The sequence below is a fragment of the Corythoichthys intestinalis genome, chromosome 16 (genome assembly GCF_030265065.1).
Source record: "Corythoichthys intestinalis isolate RoL2023-P3 chromosome 16, ASM3026506v1, whole genome shotgun sequence".
NCBI lineage: Eukaryota > Metazoa > Chordata > Actinopteri > Syngnathiformes > Syngnathidae > Corythoichthys > Corythoichthys intestinalis.
This window is the reverse complement of record NC_080410.1, coordinates 9,485,553-9,507,342: the sequence shown is the minus strand read 5'-3', so window position 1 is coordinate 9,507,342 and position 21,790 is coordinate 9,485,553. Positions and strand designations below refer to the sequence as shown.

Sequence of the window (21,790 nt, the reverse complement as noted above, 5' to 3'; positions counted from 1 at the left end):
TCTTCGTCGCGTTTTCCTCGTTCTGAACAATTCCCCCTCAATGGGCTGAATAGTAAAACCGATGAGCCCAGTCTACCGCCTATAATGGTAGGCGTGGCTAACCGGCAGATTAAAAGACTAATTTCTCGTCATCTGCGCTTTGCTAAATTGTTGTATATAGTCGAATCGTCTCAAAATATGATTCTAATTCACATAATAATGCCATTTAAGACTTTTTTTCTGGTGTCATATGCTCTTTAAGCCAAGACTAAAGACTCTGGATGAGTGTAAGACATTTTGTCTGTAACGTTAAATACAATTAGAAAACTATTTAATTAAAAAAAAAATTTTTTTTTAAATATATATATATTTATATGTATATAAAAAAGGCATGTCCGATATTTTTTTGCCGATTCCGATACTTTGAAAATGACGTGATCGGACCCGATCGATCGGGACATCTTTAGTGGGGAGTCAACCTGTTAGTGCTCAGACCATATAATTCCCCAGGAGGAAGCCTCTTCTGAAGACAGTACACAAGAAAGCCCGCCCGTCTCATCAGACCATAGAACATGGTTCCAGTAATTCATGTGCTTTGTTGACATATCTTCAGCAAACCGTTTGCGGGCTTTCTTGTGTACAGTCTTCAGAAGAGGCTTCCTCCTGGGATGACAGCCATGCACACCAATTTGATGTAGAGTGTGGCGTATGGTCTGAGCACTAACAGGCTGACCCCCCCCACCTCTTCAATCTCTGCAGCAATGCTGACAGCACTCCTGTAATAAGTCACATGGGATTTTGGAGGGAAACTGACAAGCAGTACTCAATTTGGACATTTAGGGATGTACGTAGTTTCTAAGGGGTGTACTCACTTTTGTTGCCAGGGGTTTGGATATTAATGGCTACATTTTGAGTCATTTTGAAGGAATTAATTATCATATAAGCTGCACACAAACTACTTTTCATTGTGTCACAGTGTCATTTTGTCAGTGTTGTCACATGAAAAGATATACTTAAATATCTGCAGAAATGCGAGGGGTGTAGTCACTTTTGGGATACATTGTAGTATATATACTATTTTTGTATCATCATGTCAATGACCATATACAGTATATGTATTGATGTAATTTTATTTTATTTTATTTTTTTAAAGTAAATTAATTTGTGCACCCACAAGTTACAGCTCCCACAACCGTTAACGTATAGTCCAGGACGTGTAGCTAGCGAGAGCAGCAGCAGTTCAACCAGCGGCTGACTTATAGTGGCTCAGCAGGGCTGTGTGTATGTAGGCCGTGTTGTGCATGTTATTTCCTTGAAGTCATCAAACCTGCGCTTCTCCCATCAAGGAAAGGCTCTTATGATAAGTGGCAGCCATGAAATATGCACAGCCTGTCGTAGCCGCCTGCCTCGCTTGGTTTGCCGCTCCCTCGTTCTTTCCCTCCCTCCCTCTATGTGCCCTCCTTCATTGTTGCATTTCTCCTCTCTGCTTCTTCTTCTTTCCCTTTTCCTTCCTCTCCTGTCTACTCCCTGTCAGCCTCCATCACTCTAATCTCGCTTCTCCACTGCATGTTGCACCAGTTCAATAAAAACAGAGATGAAGCATAAACGCTGCAGACCACTATGAAAACACAAGCGACAAGCGGCTGTGCACATCGAACTTCCATTTTTATTGTTAGCCTTGTGTTGTAAAATTATAGAAATTTGGCACACGGACAACATTGTAAAAAGCCTTTTTTCTTTGCCCGTCCACATAATGTTTGCACACAAAAGAACAGTTTGATCACACGTTTGAAGCGCTGTAGACATTAAAAACATGAAGCACCCTAATAGTCTACATGGAAATACTGTAAAAGCTTTACGATTAAACATCTTTTTTTCATGCAGGAATTTTTTTGCTTCTCTGATTTTCAATACAAACACCTTTTTGACCTTTATAGTATTGACCATAAGGTGAACGTTTCTATACATTTAGCAACTCTATGTCATTACACAGAACCACAATAAATAACAACAATGGAGGTGCATCATGGTGCTTTTTAGCTGCATCAGGTGGTTACATATCACATATATTGACATACTCATATCAACGTGTGGGAAACGGTATGTCAGGATTTAAAAAATTATAATGATTCAAATAATATTGAAAGAAAAATCGACATACTGTCAGACCATTTTTTAAATTTAAACTGATTAGCCACAACATGATGACCATTTGCACATTTCATTTTGACCTCTTCCATGTGCAGCTATAATAAATGCGCGCGTTATTATTTGGTGAATAGGAACAAATCAGCTGGAAGTGAATCTCAACATATGCAAAAGACATTTGTCATGCATTATTCCAAACATAATTATTTCAATTAAATACTGACAATGCAGAAAATATTTTATGAAAGGGATCATTCTGGCATCATGTAGGTGGTTCTTAACTGTTGTCATCACGGGACGGCATTTCCCTGTTGTTGCAAAGTCGCTACCTTCTTTTACAGACATGTTACAGAGGTTAGTACACCATGTCTAGTGCGTGATTAGGACACCACATTTAAAGGGATCCATAGATAGAAGGACTTGTAGTTCTTGAAAGATAAACATTATGAGTTAAAATAAATTGATATTGAAACCCACTTGATGTTTTCGTTTTTATACAATTTGTAAAATTAGTTTAACTACTAGGTTACCACTGTTGTTGACCTCGCAGGGCGGTGACGTCAAATGGTTACGCTGCCGAGCTTCCAGAGTATGACTCTAACGTTATAAACATTTCTTCTGTTCGACCCTTTCAATTTGAACCCGAGAGGAACATTAATGAGCATAACAGCACTGTCGATAGCAAAAGCAAAATTAACAAGAAAGACGGGATGAAAGTAGAAAAAAAAATGGTGTTCTGCCAAAATGTCCTACAAGAGGCGAATTTGACACCCAAGTGCTTCCAGCTTGTTTTGATTCGAAACATACAGACAGAACATACTAAAGATGCCTTAAGAAATTACTTAAAAGTAGTAATATATAAGGGGGGTTTAAATACGCTACGACATGAATGTGGTCAACAGATCCACAATCTGCTTTATAGCTACCACAAGAAAACACTATTCTTAAAAGTACGAGAGGGAAACACACGCAAAAAGCATTTTGAGGCAATGAAAAGGTAATAAAAGACTAAATATAAACACAAATAGTAAGTACTCGCTGCTTATAACCAATGAGCGCATGTGTTTGACGTCTCGCCGCGTAGAAGGAATTGCAGTAACCTGGTAGTATTCGTAAAGTGACAGTGACAATCTACGTCATCAACCCGAGCGTCCACAAAACATGGCGCCCTCCGTAGGTCAACACATGTACTAAATATTGTAGATTTTTCAATCAATGGCAATGTTTTACGCGTTTCTTATAACATATTTTAGTAAAAGAGAACAATTGTGGCTTATTAGAGCCTACAAGTCTTTAAGACGGAGGTTCCCTTTAAAGTGAACGAAAGGAACCACTTTGACTGGCCATGAATGACCACTCCCACAGTGTTGCAGGGCACCCCCTTGCAGAGACTTGTTGACCTATACTTGTCTAATATATTACCAACATCACGACTAACCCGCTTCCATCCAGATTTACACGATGCACTGCGTCAGATTTGTACCGTTCACATGAATAAAGGCTTGAGAGCTGGGGTCTCCAAATGGGTCCTCAAGGGCCTGGTTTTGTTCATACCGATCGAGAACGTTCAGTCCAACCAATTAGGTTTCTGCTAAAACAAGCAGCACCTGACTGCAATTAACTGATTACACTTGTAAGAAGTGTTCTTTTCGTCAAATGACAGCAACGAAAATATTTCGTCGACAATTTTTTCATGACGATGACTACAACATAACGAGACGAATGCCAGTTTTCGTCTGACGAGATGACAGCGAGATGAAAATGTGACATTGTTTTTGTAATATGTTCACAATGCGTGAATTTTTTGAATTTTTTTTTTGAAAATTGTACGTCACGTTGCATCGTGGCAATGTTTGGATCGTATCACTGATGTAAGATGTCCCTCCACACTATAGTTTAGCATGTGTCTCAAGCTAGGCTACGCTCCATCTTGCGTGTTTGGAAACACGGTAAGATTTGTTAATCTTGGTAATGGAGAATATTAAAATGTTGCTTTAGCCTTTAAAGGTCTGTGCTGAGTGATCATCCGACGCTAAATGTAAATCCTAGTGTTAGTGTAGCACTCGCGTTAGCTTCAGAATGCAGAGTATCCTCTTAAGACACTGCCCAGTGTAAAGCAGAGCCACTTGGCTTTTCCTGTCAGTAAGTCTAGAGGATCTTAAACGCTCGAACAGGGGTCGCGTTAACCGGAAATTTTCCGTCGTTGACCGGTTTTTTAAAACGGTGACGGAAAAAACTGAAGTCCGTCAGTCATTTTGACAGGTTGCAATTCACACCCCAGACCACAGGGTGGCACATTAATTAGCTACTGTCTCTCTTAATGCATGACGTCGTTGGCTATTCTGTCAGAATATTGTAGCGTAACCGGGGTCTGGGGGCGGCACCGTGATTGACACATCAACGCGAGGTTCTTATTGGTGCACCCGGTGTGCCAGCGCGTGATCCAATTGGTGGACTAGATTGCCGCCTGTGTATAGACAAGTTTTCGAGGTACCGGTTTACTTCCTTATGTCTTCCTTCCCCTTCCGTTTCCGCCTGTTTACCATTGAAGTCAATGGAGGTGGAATCGAAGTTGGAAGGTCTTTATACAAGATCCCGGGAATGTTATTTTGATGTAGGCGGGTGGAGAACCAAGCCAAGGCCTCCATGCTTCGTACCATGTCGATTTCCAAACCATGGGTGCTCGTACTCGTCATAAGGAGATGGACAAAACTGACAGCTCCTGCAGTCATGCCCCCGCTGTTATGGAAGGTAATGTGCTCTAAAAATACGGAACCTAAAATCTGGCGCATGAAACGACTTGTTGCCTTTGCTATTGATATTACGATGATGATTGTAATTACTAAGTTTAATCATTTTTACAACAACTAGCTTCTGCTACTGCTGCTAGCCGCCTGTTGCTAATCGTGTTTGAATGCACCGCATATATCCAAGTGTTACAAGTTTTTATTCGTTTGTTTACAGCTGGGAAATGCTGTTATAAAAGAGAAGACAACTTGACTTGTACGTTGATGGACATATATCGAACATATATAGTTTGCGTTCCACAATGATGATGACAGCTCGACTCCCGGGAGAGGCCGAGAGAGGCAGGAATTGTGACAGACGGTGGTTCGCCGAGATCGCCGTGATCCAACTACGAACTTGTGAACGGTAGCATTTTTAAATATATGCTATTGGAGCTGGAATTACCGAAGAGGAGAGCGAGATGGACTGCTGTAATTCGACAAGAAATCGGGGCACCAAACGATCACCACAGACTATGTAGTAGTCATTTTATATCTGGTAAGATGCATTTAATATATATTTAGAAGACTTTGGGCTGACAACCACAATTAAGATCATTGTGTGACGTTGGTGATTGGGGTCTATATGGTTGCCTCTTTTTCTTTGGGAGTGGAGTTGTTTTGTTGGTGTTGTTGGCGGTAAGCAGAGTAAAAAGAGGGAGAAAAATACAACTTCAGTGTCTAATTTTTCGCCGCCAAGCAAGCGTTACAAAATTAAAAATGAATGAAAACTAAATACTATTGAATATGTCATCATTATCATTTTAAAAATTTCAGTGACTGGTAAAAATAGATTATACCGGATTTTTATGACCCTGTCAGTCAAAATGACAGACAACGAAAATGTCTAGCGCAACCTCTGCGCTCGAACATTTTTTTTTTTTTTTTGCATACAGTTCGTGGCTTCTAGGTAGGTTTCTTTGAAAATAATGTACTCCTTTTCCTTGCTGACTATGTATTATCACAAAGTTGGCATTGTACTTGTAGATGATACAATACGTGCTTGTCTATGTTCAATTGAAATTGTTGAAATCCTTTATTTTTGGACTAAAACTTTTGAATTTTACAGGCGAAAACATTTCACGTAAGTTTCGACTAAAACTAGACTAAATTTGTATGAGATTTTGTCAATTAAAACTAGACGGAGACGAAAACATTTTGAAATGACGCAGATATGACTAAGACTAAAAAGTATTAAGACCAAGACAAAAATTAAAAGGGCTACCAAAAACAACACTGCTTGTAAGACACCAGATTGGTGCAAGAATGTCTTCTTGTTTCGTTGGAACAAAATCCTGCACCCACCGCGGCCCTATGTGGAATAGTTTGGAGACCACTGCTTTAGAGTCTGTTGTCTTTAATGCTTTGTTTCTAAAATTTGCATTAGAGATGCACGATAATATCGGTCACCGATAATTATCGGCCGATAATGGCAATTATGACGTCACACAGATAATCCAGATAAAACGAAATTCAACCGATAATGCAATCCGATAATTATATACTTGATTTAGCCTCCAAATGTGCGCAATCAACAGTTTTGTCCAATTCTGCTAGTTTTAAGGAGGTGTTTTTGTAGTGTAGTCATGAGATATATGTTAGGAAAGGCTTACTTTTAAAGGCATTTTTGTGCAACTTGGGTGTTTACTCTCTAAGTAATTGTTGCCAAAAGCTTACCATTACAAAATGTCATTGCCATTGTAGGATGTTGGAATTTACTACTTGTTTACATTTGATGTGGAAAAAAATAGCACTAAATTACATTTTTGCACAGTAACATTTGATCTTTGTATACTTTAACATTTTATATACATATTTGAAAAGAATTATCGGCGTGACATTATCGGTTATCGGGTGGAAGGGCCAGGAAATTATCGATTATCGATATCGGTTGAAAAATGTATTATTGTGCATCACTCATTTGCATTTATAAATTACACCACCATTTTTTTATGGATAGCCCTGGTCTTAACTCACTTAAATGAGGTTTCCATACGATAGGCTTCCATACGAAATAGTATACACCCATAACCGTACACATCTATGCATTTTCCGTTGCGCTTGTCCTTATCTATTTGGGTCACTGATGAGCTGGTGCCATTCCCAGCTAACTTGAGCTAGGATTGGGGTTTACCTTGGTCCTGTTTGCTAGCCATTCAAATGTCAACATAATAACATCTCTGATCATTTTTAAAAATCCAAAATACGAGATTGTGCATGTGTATCTAATGTTGTGGCTAGTCAGTTGGATGGTCTGTCAATGAAAACAAAGCCTCTATACCTTTAAAAAATCTGTGAGAAGTGACTAATCAGCTTCAGATATGGAAAACATGGTGCTGCATGATATGAGATTAAGTTATTCAAGTAAGCATGAGTTGGTGGAGCTAAAAAAAAAAAAGGAATGTGTCTTTTCTCGGCAGTTTGCCGTTTCACTGACAAATGTGACTTTCTATCCACAAGATTATTGCTATCTAAGTTTAACAAAACATAAAAGACGAACATTCGTCTGCTTCTGTGACCTGTTGTTGTTATTCTTTGCTGCTGCATTTTGAGCGGACACCTTCATTCCACATGCAAACATGGCATTAAAACGTCAGCTTTTTGTGAGCCGGGGAGTTTAAGTTCAGTCGCTAGGCAACACGACGAATTGTCACAACACATCAAAACCTCCCTGGTGCTTCCACCTCAGCAAAATGACGTGCAAACGCTCATTCAAATTGCTTTCCTTTCATTCCTCTTCCACCAGATGTGAAGCAACAAGTCAGATAGAACTCCGTATGAAGCAATATGGAGCCTTTGGCCATCCAAACAAACACAAGCATAGGGCCAAGCAGCCAGGCATGGCGTTAGGAGGTCAGGCATGCAAAGAGTATTTTCATCCATTCACACGCAGTATATAATTTTTAAACAAGTATCGGAGCCATGCTTTTGTCAAACACAAAGAAAGGAGCTTCTAGTCCACCTAATACTATTCAAACCATATTTTACCATCATGATCCCCAAGCAACACACAACTCATCAACCAATGTCTGCGGGCATGAAGGTAGAATACAGCGTCAAGTCCAAGTTATTGATGTAGTACTGATATAGAAACTCATGCACGAGAAGGTCAAACATTCCAATTATAGATAAGAATAAACATACAGACGCTAAGATTAATATCAACGCTTTAAGGAGCACGCCAGAATTGGAAGCCAAACTCAAGAGCGTGCTTGAAGAGTCAAGGAAGGAGATGGGGGAGAACATAAAATGCTCTGTATGCTGCCATGTTATTTTTTTTGCACTCATGTATATTTGTGTTCTGCTCTAAGTGTATCTCTCTTGTCATTTATTTAACACAGTTTGTTCACACTGCATGTTGCAAGCTTAAACTGCAGCACAAACAACCCCTCCGCCTTGTTTTCAGTAGTCTTAACCCATTTTATCCCGAATTTTCCCCAGACATGCAAACTACCAAACCGGGTTGCCCCTTTCAGTGATCAATAATAAAGAAAAAAATAATTTAAAAAAATATTGTTTTCTGGTCACTATTGTGACCGGCGGGTTGAAATGGGTTAAGAAATTACCGTAGCTTGAAGAATTTAGGAGCACAGCTTTAAAGTAGCTAGAATGATGCTGTGACCATATTCTTAACTCAATATCACCTTGAACCACTGAAATTAAGGGAAAGGTTTATTCAGTCCAGACTACGGCACCCCCCAAAAAACATTAAAATTGTATTTTTCTTTACATGAAAAAATATAATCTATAATGTTGTATTTTATCTATCTTTATCTATTTTATCTATCTAGTTTACAGTATCACAAAAATGAGTACACCCCTCGCATTTCTACAGATATTTCTATCTTTTCATGGGACAACACTGACAAAAATGACACTTTGACACAATGAAAAGTAGTCTGTGCGCAGATTATATAATAGAGTTCATTTATTTTCCCCTCAAAATAACTCAAAGTATCGCCATTAATATCTAAACCCCTGGCAACAAAAGTGAGTACACCCCTTAGAAACTACGTTGATCCCGAAATGTCCAAATTGAGTACTGCTTGTCATTTTCCCTCCAAAATGTCATGTGACATGTTACAGGAGTGCTGTCCGCATTGCTGCAGAGATTGAAGAGGTGGGAGGTCAGCCTGTTAGTGCTCAGACCATACGCCGCACTCTACATCAAATTGGTGTGCATGGCCGTCACCCCAGGAGGAAGCTTCTTCTGAAGACAGTACACAAGAAAGCCCGCAAACAGTTTTCTGAAGACATTTCAACAAAGCACATGGATTACTGGAACCATATCCTACGGTCTGATGAGACGGGCGGGCTTTCTTGACAAGCAGTACTCATTTGGAAATTTAGGGATGTACGTAGTTTCTAAGGGGTGTACTCACTTTTGATGCCAGGGGTTTGATATTAATGGCTATATTTTGAGTTATTTTGAGGGGAAAATAAATGAACTATTATACAAGCTGCACACAGACTACTTTTCGTTTTGTCAAAGTGTTATTTAGTTAGTGTTGTCCCATGAAAAGATATACTTAAATATCTGCAAAAATGCGAGGGGTGTACTCACTTTTGTGATACAATGTAGGGATGCCCCAATCACATTTTTGCATGCGAGTTCGAGTGACTTGGTTTTGAGGATCAGCTCTTACCGAATTCCGAGTCCTGATACAACACCACGGAAATGTATTGAAGGCAAATAAAGCAGATCCAAATGTCTTTTTGAACAAAGCTATATCAAAATTAAAGCCATGTAAGGGTATGTAGTAGAGGTCAACTGATATATATTAGCCGGCCGATATATCAGGTCGATACATGGACTTTTTTCCAACATCCAACATTAAAAAAAAAAGCTAATGAAAAAGGATTTTGATCAGGCATCTGTGTGGGCAACTGTGGCCGCAGCTGACTGACAGTAGGACTCTGGAAAGATCCTGCAGCAAGCTGCTACAGGCTTGCCTGTTTTGTAAATATTGTAAGATTTTTTTTATCTTGCATGCGAGAATATGCAATGTCGCTTTAGCCTTTTAAGGTGTTTACTGGATGATCCTTACGCTCTAAATGTCACCTGTAGCGTGACCATTAGAGGTGGGAATCTTGGGGCGCCAAACGATTCGATAACTATTCAGAGGCTACGATTCGATTATAAATCGATTATTGATGCATCCCCCCAACCCCCCAGCTAATAGCCTCTTTTAATGTTTCGTACATTAGTTACAAAAATTGTTAAACAAAAAATCCTCTCAGGCTTAAACTTATTTCAATATCAAGCTAACAGTTCAAAACAGTAAATAAAATACTCAAGTCCCCCATTCTCTATCAGCAGTCTAACAGTTCAAAACAGTAAATAAAATACTCAAGTCCCCCATTCTCTATCAGCAGCTTTAAACTATATTCAATTAATTTAATGTTGTGAATCAACCGTTAAAGTTGTTAAAATTGCTCCCGTTATTCAGTAATTTCCCTTCTGTCTACTTTCGTCATGTGAAAGTTATAAAACTTTTTCATCATTTAAAGATAGATTCAAGTCAAGATTTTGCCAATTTAGGAGTATTTTAGATAAAAAGTTAAATAGGTTCGCTCGGAAGGTTTGCTACAACAGTCTACTGCTTTAAGATGGCGGCTGTCTACTAACGCCGGCGAGTCTGTCACTTCGCATCTAGTTTTCTATGACATGTGCTAACATCACCGAATCTGTCATTTTGCATCTAGTTCTATATACATGTGATATCTACCGTAGCATTATGTGGGCGTAGTTTGTAGAGACTGTTGGCTGCAGGCAGGTATTATTGTTTTTTTATCTAGTGGCATGAGTTGAGCATGATGTTTCCTGTCTGTCCGTCCCTCGTTGAGTCCCGAAGACCGCTGTTGCCAATCTTCACTTTTTGGCAATTGCGGTGCTCTCAACTCCGAGCCGTGGTAGGGAGTGGACCGGCGATTTCCCTGGCTCGTTCGTCGTCGCTCCTACGTCCGGTTTATTTAATTAACGAAAACACAAAACCAGCTACTTAACACGGCGGTCCCACGCAACTCTCGTAACACCTGCCTGCCTCTCTCCCTTTCCCTCCAAATTGATAAAGCCGGTCATATTGAAGGGGACAGCGGCCCCTTGGCGATGCCAGTAACACCGCGCTGACTGTGTTTTAGTTCCGCTTTATTTGGCATATTTCAAATAATCGGAATTTGGATGTTTGAGAATCATTCTCGAATCTTCCACGGCGGAGTCGCGAATAATCTAAGAATCGGAAATTTCGCACACCTCTAGTTAGCATAGCATTTGCGTTAGCATTAGCTTTAGCATGGCGAGCATCCTCTCAAACGCACTCTCACATGTTTACATCTCATCGTGTATTCCTGGTGGGTTTAATTACTTAAAAATAATGTACTGTTCTTGCTGAGTCTGTCTATTTGTAAGAAGCGTTTGCTGGTTTATTCTTAAGTAATCATTGTAAATTTGAAGCTGTTCGAGCAATTTTTAAATTGCCTTTCATGATCTACGTGCATAAAAAAAAAATAAAAAAAAAAAGCAAAAAAGTATATCGGCCTCAAATATCGGCTTTGGATATGAGTAATTGGGTAAAAACATTTTTAGACATCGACATTTGAAAATCCCATATCGGTCGACCTAAGGTATATAGTACAGCAAAGGTTTTGAATTCATAATTTTTCCCACAAAAATCCATTTTGCATAAGTAAATAAGGCTGCAAACCAATTGCGTTTAAATATCTTGTTTTACATAAACTTACATAAAAACAAAGTTGGTCATCCAATGTGATAAATTGAGCTATCTTGGTTGTGACTTGTTTTTGCTGTCGCTGGACATTTTCTCTTGGTTTTATATAAGTTTCAGCTGTGTACATATTATATATATACTGTATATGTAGTATACAAAATTTGTTGTTTGTAGCCCTTAACTCATTCACTCCCATTGACATAGTTATAGACTAATTAATAACAACTGGGCAAGCATAATTGCCATTGACGGTGAAAGACATCCAATCCAGTTTGACAGAGGGGCTGGATGCTAACCCTCCCAGTCAAAATAGATTGGATGTTTATCATCGTCACTTGCAGCCAATAGTTATTACTAAAAAAATAATCAGTTTTTAAAACCTGATCTTTTTTTCCTGATTCCAAGCCTTTGAAAATGATGTGATTGGATTGGGGACATCCCTAATAAATAATACCAGTTAGAATTAAACAGTTTATTATTCTTTTTCGCATCACTTCAATGGCCATTGCATTGCTCCTTAAGGTATACGCGCCCTAGCCACCTGGGGGCAGTAGTGATGGTCACACTACACGTCATTGTTCACAGAGGAGAAGAAAATATGCCGGTAAGTGTTGCTCCACCAGCTGTGATCAATAGTTTTCTTTATCTATCTTTGGCCCATCTAGAGTGTTTTGAATTGTTTGTTAGCACTGAGCTAAACAGACTTTCCCAAAGCAAAGTTATGTTGTTGTTTTAAATTCGTAATGAATTGTTGCTGCAGTGTAAACAAAAAATGTGTTATCTGTGTTTGTATCATATTACTTGATCGTTAACGGTTTTTGTCTGGGTTGGAATGTTTCTGGTTGCAGAGTTGATACCAGCAGAGATACATATGTACTGTTTGTAAGTGTGTATGTGTCCCAACATCCAATATGAATGAGCTTGAATCAAGCCTGCTCGGCAAGAGGGGCATTAGGAGCGCTTCCAGGGAACTCTGGGTTGATAAAAGAGAATCCTTGGAATTCATCTTGGTCCAGGTTCTGAATCACTTCCTCGTCGGGCGGGGTCAGCACAGGTGGGTGGCGCGTGAAAAAACGGTCAAAGTTCTCAGCATCCCGTCCGCACTGTTGAGGAGGATGGGGCAGGAGAGCGGATCAGGAGGGGGGAGAGTGTGGGGTGGGCAAGAACGGATGGATAAAGGGCAGGGAAACAAAAGAAGGGGGAGTGGCAGGTTGAGGTAGGGAGTGAGATGACATCACTTGAACATGGTTTCAAATAGGTGCTGCTACTTTGAGCTTTGCTTCATTTAACACACTCTTTGAATTTGGATCACTCCAGAATACAGTGGTACCTTAATTTACAAGTTCAACTAATTCGGAGACCAAGCTTGTTACCGAAATTACTTGTAAATTAAATAAATTTTTCCAATTATAGTGCATTGAAATGTCAGTAGTCTGGTCAAGACTCCTAAAACATTACTGTTTACGTGCTTTTAATGTATTAAAAATGAATGAATAAAAAGTGAATTCATTGTTAGTGCTCCTCGTGAGCATTTTTTAAATTTTGTATTTGTGTTTTTGAGTCTGTAGCGTTTAATAAATAGCTAAAAAATACATTAGCAACTCACGCAATCCTTGTTTGTTTACTTCACTCCAGGGTTGTTGTATCAGTAGATCGCTCATAATTCAATTCAGTGAATTCCTGCCTCACAGTGTAAGTCAAGGTACCACTATACAAAGTGATTCAAGATCACCAAGATGAATCCCAGCACACATCAGGAATGTGGGTTCATATTTACCAAATATTTGAAACTTATTCAATTTCATTCTGAAACATAACAAAGATGCTAAAGTCTCAAACACCCTGCGGCGGTGTACTCAGAGTCACAGTTCACTTTCTATTTCTAAATTGACTGTATTTTCAATACTATTAAACGTATTAAAGCCCATTTAAGAGAGTTCACAAGAAAAGTTATTGTTTACTTTGTTTAACTTTCTCAGTTTGACCATGAAGACCCTCCCAAAAAGCCTTTAAGCCCAGGAGGTGTGTCGCCCTCTAAGTGCATGAAACAAGTTATTAACTTAAAAAATGATACTTTCCCAACAGCAGGCCTCATGAGGGCTTTAAGACGAGCTATTTTCTGTGTGTGTGTGCGTGTCTCCATCACTGCGCTTAGCTTTAATTAAGAAAACAAGGATACGATATCCTCTGACAACGTCACCCGAAGGAAAACTCCAAAACTCATTAAATCTGTGTTTCTCTGAAGGCGAAATGAAATGAAGCCACTGTGTTTATAGTTTAGGGAAATATACGAAATACACCGAGGTCAAACTGTATTTTCAGCTAATTACTTGCCTTTTAACCTGTTTGGGAACCCAGATGGGAAAATGTTGCCCTATTGAGGGTGCAATTTAGAATGAAGTGATCTCCCCCTTATTGTATTCAAATCATGCCTGTCAGTTCATATTCATTACTTTTTTCAGTTAAAAGGTACAGTACACCGCAGGGCAGGTTTCATTTGAGACTGAGCCTGTGAGCATGCAAATAAAACATGATTAAACCTTCAACACAGAGAGGTGGACAAATAAAAATGTGAGAATGGGTGGACAAATGGGTTGATGCATGAACAGATAATGCAAATAGAATAAGGCTAGATGGAATGCTATGTTGAGAAGGATAAAGTGATTGACAATACATTTATGGATGGGCCCACAGTTGTAGACATTGGAACAGTAATAATAAGTTGAAGTGAAGAGGAAATTCAACAGTTGTGGGAGTCAAAAAGCCAACCAGTCAGTCGGCTTTCGGGTCCAGTAGCCTCACGCTCAAAAGGCTGCTGGTTTACTAGAAGTCATACACATGTTATGCACCAATCATTTTGATTGGTCAACAGCAGTCTCTAAATAATGTCAACAGTCATACATCTGCACTATACTTATACTGCAGGTCCACCACTTGGAACCTGCTGTGCTGGATTTACACAAATTACAGCAACAACTGACGACCAAAACATACACTAGACAGTATATACTCGTATACTGTAGCTTGCTGAATTACATGTGAATCTTTTGTACCAGATCACACCACAGGTGTTCTGTGAAAGTGGTTTTCACACATAGATAATGTATTCATCTTGTATCATCATACCTTCATATACTGCGAAGAAAATACACTTACACCGTACTATACAATCAAGGAGTGCTGTACGATATGACGACTTATATCGCCAAAACAATAGAAAACCGAATGACATTTTACATGTACATCGTCATTATTGTCATGAATAGAACGGTTTCTGCAATGCACATTTTATCCAGAAGATTGCATCCAATTTGCGCTGACTTGCTATATTTTGAGATTCTATATGCCATAGTACAGGTTTCACTAAATCCGGACCTCGGTGCCACTTTTCCTGTCGTGTTTTCCATGTTTCCCTCCTCCAACACACCTGAATCGAAATAATCCGGATCATTACCAGGCTTCTGGAGAGGTTGCTGATGACATAATCATTTGATTCAGGTGTGTTAGGGGAGAGAGACGTGGAAAACACGACAGGAAAATTGGCACCGAGGTCCGGATTTAGTGAACCCTGCCATAGTAGTTGCACTAACAGGCCTACAGATATCCCTATCTACATTCAATATTTAGCCAATTAGCTCCCCATGCCAACTGTATGTGAGCAATGCATGCAAAACAATTGAAAATAGCAACATATAATCCAGACAGGATAAATAAAACATAATTTATTCCAATATCAACATTCATTCTTATTAAAGATACAGGGTGGGGCAGAGCAACTTGCTTATTTCAATTTGGCGCCCTGAAGCGATGGTTGCTCTGAGGATGGTAGGGATGGACTTATTTGAGAGGCTGGGGCTTAAAGTTTGATTCTTAATGTACGTTATTAATTTAGTGTTTATTTTTCAAGAACCCCAGTAAGCATCATGGAGTGGACGAAGTTGAAACGCGCTTTCGCTGTTGAGGCATTTTTTCAAGCGGTCGCTCAATCATCGCAATGCAACGTGCATTCTGTAGGCATTTTAATATTGCTCCCCCCCCCCCCCCCCCCGCCCATGTTCGTGTTCCTGACCGGCAGTTGATTGTTTTATTGGTAAACAAGGGAAATAGGTAATGTAAATATAAAGAAACCTGGCCTCCCACGAACAGCAAGGTCACCCAAAAACATTGACACGGTGAGACAATCTGTTTTGAGATCTCCCCGACGGTCTGCCCGCAAATACACATCTGCTCTAGGGGTTGTCTGCTCATTCTGTGAGACAAATCCTTCATGAAGAATTCAAATTTCATTCCCTACAAATTAGCTAGGGTGCAGGAATTTAATCCACGTGATTATATTCCACGCTTGAAAAAAATGCCTCAACTGCGAAAGCACGTTCCAACTTCGTCCACTCCATTATGCTCACTAGGGGGGTTCCTGAAAAATAAACACAAAATAAATAACGCACTTTAAGAGCCAAAATTTAAGACCCACCCTCTCAAATAAGTACATCCCTACCATCCTCAGAGCAACCATCGCTTTATGGCACCAAATTTAAATAAGCAAGTTGCTCTGCCCCACCCTGTATTATGCTTACTTAATGTCCTGCAGTCTTAAACCTTTATAGCCATATCTATCACATTCGATACACTTAGAATGTTATGGTTTTGAGACTAATTCAGAATTCTGAAATTTCTTTCTCAAAAAAAAAAAAAAAAAAAAAAAAAAAAAGGATGGATGCAAGTCAACACGTGCATCTGCAGGTTCTACGAGGAAAAAAAAATCAGGATTTAGCAAGGGTTATAGATATTAGAGCACTTATTGCACATAATCATTTTGATTTTTAATTATTATTATTATTTTTTTTTACAAATTTGAAAAAAAGGTTCCGCTAAGACCTTATTTTTCAAATTTTGTGATTTTCTGACAATTGCTTCATGTTTCAGGTTTTATAAGGGTTTAATAGTGAAAACCATTAGTCACAAGTATCAGTAGATGATTAGATATACTGTATTTACGTGTGAGAATAACTAGATGCTACGGTGCTGCTTCTTTTTACACTGGATAGTTTTAGGTTGCAGCACTACTTGAGTCATTTCACATTTGTGGCAGGTCAGTTTAATGTCAGTTCAAAAAAGTCAGTAGGGGAGTAGCTGTCATAATTATTGTACAATTCTCACCCACAAGTCCTTGAAAATGTATTATATGATGGCAAATCGATATCGTGATATAAAATGGCCCATAACATGACTTTTTTTTCTCTCCATATCGTACAGCACTGCACTGAGACCAACGTGTGTTGTTTCAGTAGCACACCTACCTAAAACATAGCATTAAGAAGAAAAACACTAAATGCCCATACAAGTCACCCAAATTTCCCCCAAAACAGACCTCACTTCCCCAGTCCATGAGGAACACCGGTAGTTACAATGGTAAATAGTAATGATGAAAAGAAATATTCGGCTTCTCAGCGGACAGCAGCAAATGACAAAAATTTTCAAGACTCGCACACTTGCAGAAAAACATGAATAAATACCCGTTCAACAACACATTCATAGAAAATACATACACATTCAAATGCACACAAAGGTTCCTCACATATTGCAGTGATACGCACACGTACTGTACAATCATAAAGTCAAACAGGCAAGGACAAATAAAAAAGGACACATCGCGCACACGGAAAGCAGCAGGTCAAGACAGCCGCGTAAAAACCCGACAAGCTAGAAACACCCTTCATCAGCAGTGAGGCTTCAGGCTGCGTGAGTATGTGTACGCATAATAATGCTGCATGTGTGTGAGTCACAATGACATCATCATGTTTCTCGTTCTGATCCAACAAAACATTATTGTAGTGAGAAAAAAAAAAAAAGATTAGACACAAATACAAGTTTGAATTAGGTCACTCTGTCTGACTAGTATCCTCTCACCTTTTCCCCGGAGGATTCGTCTAAACTCCAACTGACCTCAGTTGACAGAAACTAGTTGCACCCAGTGCAAGTGGGCTGTGCTTCTTCGTCAGATAAACTCATTTGGTCAAAACTGATGCAAGACGTTTGCCTGTGAATGACGCCGCCGGCTCCGCCTTTAGATATCAAGACATATACAAATATGATAGATAATAATAATAAGTGCTAATTACAGGGAGTCCTCGAGTTACAAACAAGTTCTGTACTATGCTAGAGAGGTAACCCACATTTCCTCCTAGGTCGGATTCAGTGTCGTTATGGATTGCTTAAAAAAAATAATTACTGACGACTGATTACACCTCAAAAAAGGAATCTAGTTACGTTATTGATTACTTTATTATCAAAGTAACTAAGTTACTTTAAAAGTAACTTATCAGTTACTTTTAAAACAATTTTTCTCCTTTTGCTGCCTCAACATAAAAATGACAACAGAAAAATGTCATTGCATGTAACTGAATTTTTCACATAAGGCTTAATCTTTGAGTTAGTGGGGGTTTAATTAGTCGATGGAGTTGATTTTAACCACCATTGACTCGCGCTATCTTAGCCACTCCGCAGCCCTGAAACTAACAAATAACTGTCAAACTGCACGGAATTTGTTCAAATCAACTCCAACCACTAATTAAACCCCTGCTAACTCCAAAATCAAGCCTAATGTCAAAAATTCTGAACTTCCCCTTTATAATAAAAACCTAGCTGTTAAAATGTTGTCTATAAAAGTTGTAAAGCAATAAAACAACATTAATTAATGAAATGAACAAGAATCCTACAACGTATTTCATAATAGGTCAAAATCATTTTTCGAACAGATCATGTGACTAGCACTTTAGAGACTAACATTGCTTTGCTTAGCCAAAACTACACCAGAGGAGGCAAGATGGATATTTAGAATTTCTTTAAACCTAAGCTTTCAAACGCTACCAACAACAACTTCACTTTTTTTTTTGCCATTCCACATGTTCGTTCATAGTTTTGATGTCTTCAGTGAGAATTTACAATGGTAGTAAAAATATATAAAACGCAAAAATGTCAAAACTTTTTTTGTTTCATAGTCATCAACATGTTTGGCCCCAGTCCCACAAAAGTAAAACTCCACTTATGATTACAAACTCTATTAAATGTAAATAAAGGCTGGTTACAAACTGTAGAAGTGCTGGCTGTCTCCTTACCTATAGGCTTTGTTTTGAGTTTTGTCGCCTTGTGCTGTATTTCCAAGTGCTTTTCTTGTTGAATTGAATGTCGAGTTTTTAGCGGTTGACAATCTTTTTGAGCCAGCGCAAAGTGTGCAACTTATTGAGATATTTTTGTCATCTTTACTTGACAAAAATGTGAAGTAATGGCTGTATTTCCAGTGAGCAAATGCAGCTGTTTGTGGTATATCTCCTACCTTTCACTGTTAGCATTCTAACGAGGCAGCGAGGCTATGTTGTTGACCGCCGCAGCAGACAGCATTCAAACAGCATGGTAATACACGTGACCCGTTTTATTCCAAATGAGAAAACGTGAGACGTGATGTCACTCCCAAACTCAAGAGCAGTATTTTCTATTCAAATGCTCTTCGTACATGACTACAGTATTCTTCATTCTACATACATTGTGAGGCAACTACAAAATAGTAACACGCAGGCACTAAGGAAACTAACTTTAATCAGACTACTGGCTTGGAAAAATGAACGCGTCAGATTGCTCGCTACTGAAAGAACGTAATCATATGTAACGTGTTACTGACAACACTGGTCGGATTTCACTGTTAAAGTTTAAATTTAAGTGAAAATACTTAATATAAAAAATTAAAACACAATATAATAACAAAAAAAAAATAAGACTGAACTTTCCTTTATTGCTGAGAAGTGGACAGAGAGTTAGGGTTTTTAATGATTTATTTGCAACCGAAAGCGGAAGTTCAGGATTTTTACCTTAGGCTTAATCTTCGCGTTAGCAGGGGTTTAGTTAGTTGGTGGAGTCGATTTCAACAAATTCCGTTTCGTTTGCAAGTTATTTGTTAGTTTCAGGGCTCCGGAGTGGGTAAGCTAGCGCGGGTCGATGGCAGCATTATAGTATGCCAATAAAAAACCAACATATGCACACAAGAAAATCATCGATGACCCATGCAATCAATAGTGTTGGCTATGTTTTCAGGATAAAGTTATTAAAAATTACCATTGCATGTCAATAATTGCAGTATGAACAGCAACTTTTGTAATCCAGAAGCTCTGCAGAGGAGCAGGGCAGAGTGATATCACATCATTTTTTTTTTTTCACCGCTGATTTTTTTCGTGTCGTAGCCAGCAGCAAGTGACCAGTTTATACAACCCTTAGCAAAAAGTATGGAATCACCAGTCTCGGACGAGGACTCACTCAGACATTTTATTATGTAGAACAAAGTCGGATAAAAAGCTTGAAAAAAAAAAATGAAATAGTTCAAAAGTGCTAAAAGAAATGAATAAAAAACATTGTGGTGGTCAGTAAATGTTACTTTTATAGAGCAAGTGCAGGGAAATATAAATGGAATCACTCCATTCTGAGGAAAAATACAGTATATGGAATCATGAGAAACAAACAAAGAAATAACAATGAAACACATCTCTAGTATTTAGTTGCACCACCTCTGGCTTTTATGACAGCTTGCAGTCCCTGAGGCATGGACTTGATGAGTGACAAACAGTATTCTTCATCAATTTGGTGCCAACTCTCTTCGATTGCAGTTGCCAGATCATCTTTGCAGGTCGGAGCCTTGCTGTGGACCATTTATTTCCCAATTTTGACCACAGATTTTCAATAGGGTTGACATTATTTTCAGGCCATGACATTGACTCGACGAGTCTTTCTCCGAGGAATGCTTTAACAGTTTTGGCTCTGTGGCATGATGCATTGTCATCTTGGAAAATGATTTCCTTTGGGCAATTTTGCACAGTTCCGTCACATACCTTGACTCCAGCATCCTCACATTTCTTTATTTGTCTTGTTGTACATCTTGTTTTCAAGACATATGCCCTTTAGTTGTTTGTCTTGACGTTTGGATGACTTCCTCGGTCTACCAGTACGCTTAACTTCAGCTTACTGAAGCTGACTGAACAGCCCACATCTTTGGCAACCATACGTGTAGCATTAACTTCTTCAAGAAGTTTGATAATCCTCTCCTTGGTCTCAAGAGACAGCTCTCTTGTTGGAGCCATGATTTTTGTGAATCCACTTTGTCCAGCAGCCCTCCAAAGTGTGATAACTGCACTGTTTTTAACTGCTGACTAACGAGCAGATCTAATCTGAGGCAGGGCCCAAATTAAGGAAAGGAAATTGACTGGGTGTGTTTGTATTTTCTACTCAAAATGGAGATGGAGTGATTCTATATTTTTTCCCCTGCACTCGCTCTATAAAAGTAATATTTACTGACCACCACAATGTTTTTTATTCATTTCTTTTAGTGTTTCCGAATGCCAAGGAGTTGCATTTTTGAACTTTTTCATTATTTTTTCAAGCTTCTTATCGGAGTTTATTCTACATAATAAAATGTCTGAGTGAGTGCTCGTCCGAGACTGGTTATTCCATCCTTTTTGCTAGGGGTTGTATTTTTCCTCGTTCTTCACAGGGAATTTGTGGAAACCTTTCTTTGCCCGTTTCTTCTGTATGTTCGCACAGCCTCTAAATGCACATTTTGCTATGTTGGCGGCCGTCAGTTAACTCAGCAGACTGATGCTGCATTCGAGGAAGATGGGAAGTCAGAGTTTCCAACCTCTGATCTAGAAAAATATCATTAGTACGCCTCCACTATTTGATCGCTTATGAGGAGTTTTGGCTTATGAGAAGGTTTGCTGGACGTCCAAATGTCTTTTGAAGGCCAAAATAAAAAACAACTTGAGGCGATCAGCCTTCTTTGCTGTTTACATTCGCTTGGAATGCTTTATGGTCGCAACTGGTACCCTCTGAGCGGGATAGGTCCGACTTCCCGTCTTCCTCGAATGCAGCGTGAGAAGGAGCAACCAAAGCACTCATCTTCATTGGGGTCGTACTACCCATTTAAAAAATAGGCCTGCAGAATGACATGAATTACGTTTAGCCACTCCAGAGACCTGAAACAAACAAATAACTAACAAACGAAACGGAATTTGTTGAAATCAACTCCACCAACTAACTAAAGCCCGCTAACTCGAAGATTAAGCCTAATGTAAAAAAATTATGAACTTCCACTTCAAAGCACGGAACATG

General features: G+C 39.0%; 1 protein-coding gene across 2 annotated transcripts in view; it reads right to left on the bottom strand.

The window, feature by feature from the left end:
• Positions 1 to 21,790, bottom strand: part of prkcbb (protein kinase C, beta b) — a 261,728-nt gene that overhangs the window by 29,305 nt on the left and 210,633 nt on the right. The window contains exon 17 of one of the 2 annotated variants that reach the window (XM_057860709.1): positions 9,400 to 12,744. The exons of the other annotated variant lie outside the window; for it this stretch is intronic. Coding sequence (XP_057716692.1) covers positions 12,568 to 12,744 — 177 coding nt within the window. The 3' untranslated portion in view covers positions 9,400 to 12,567. Of the gene's footprint in view, positions 1 to 9,399; positions 12,745 to 21,790 lie in introns of those variants that run through there. 2 annotated transcript variants of the gene reach the window in all.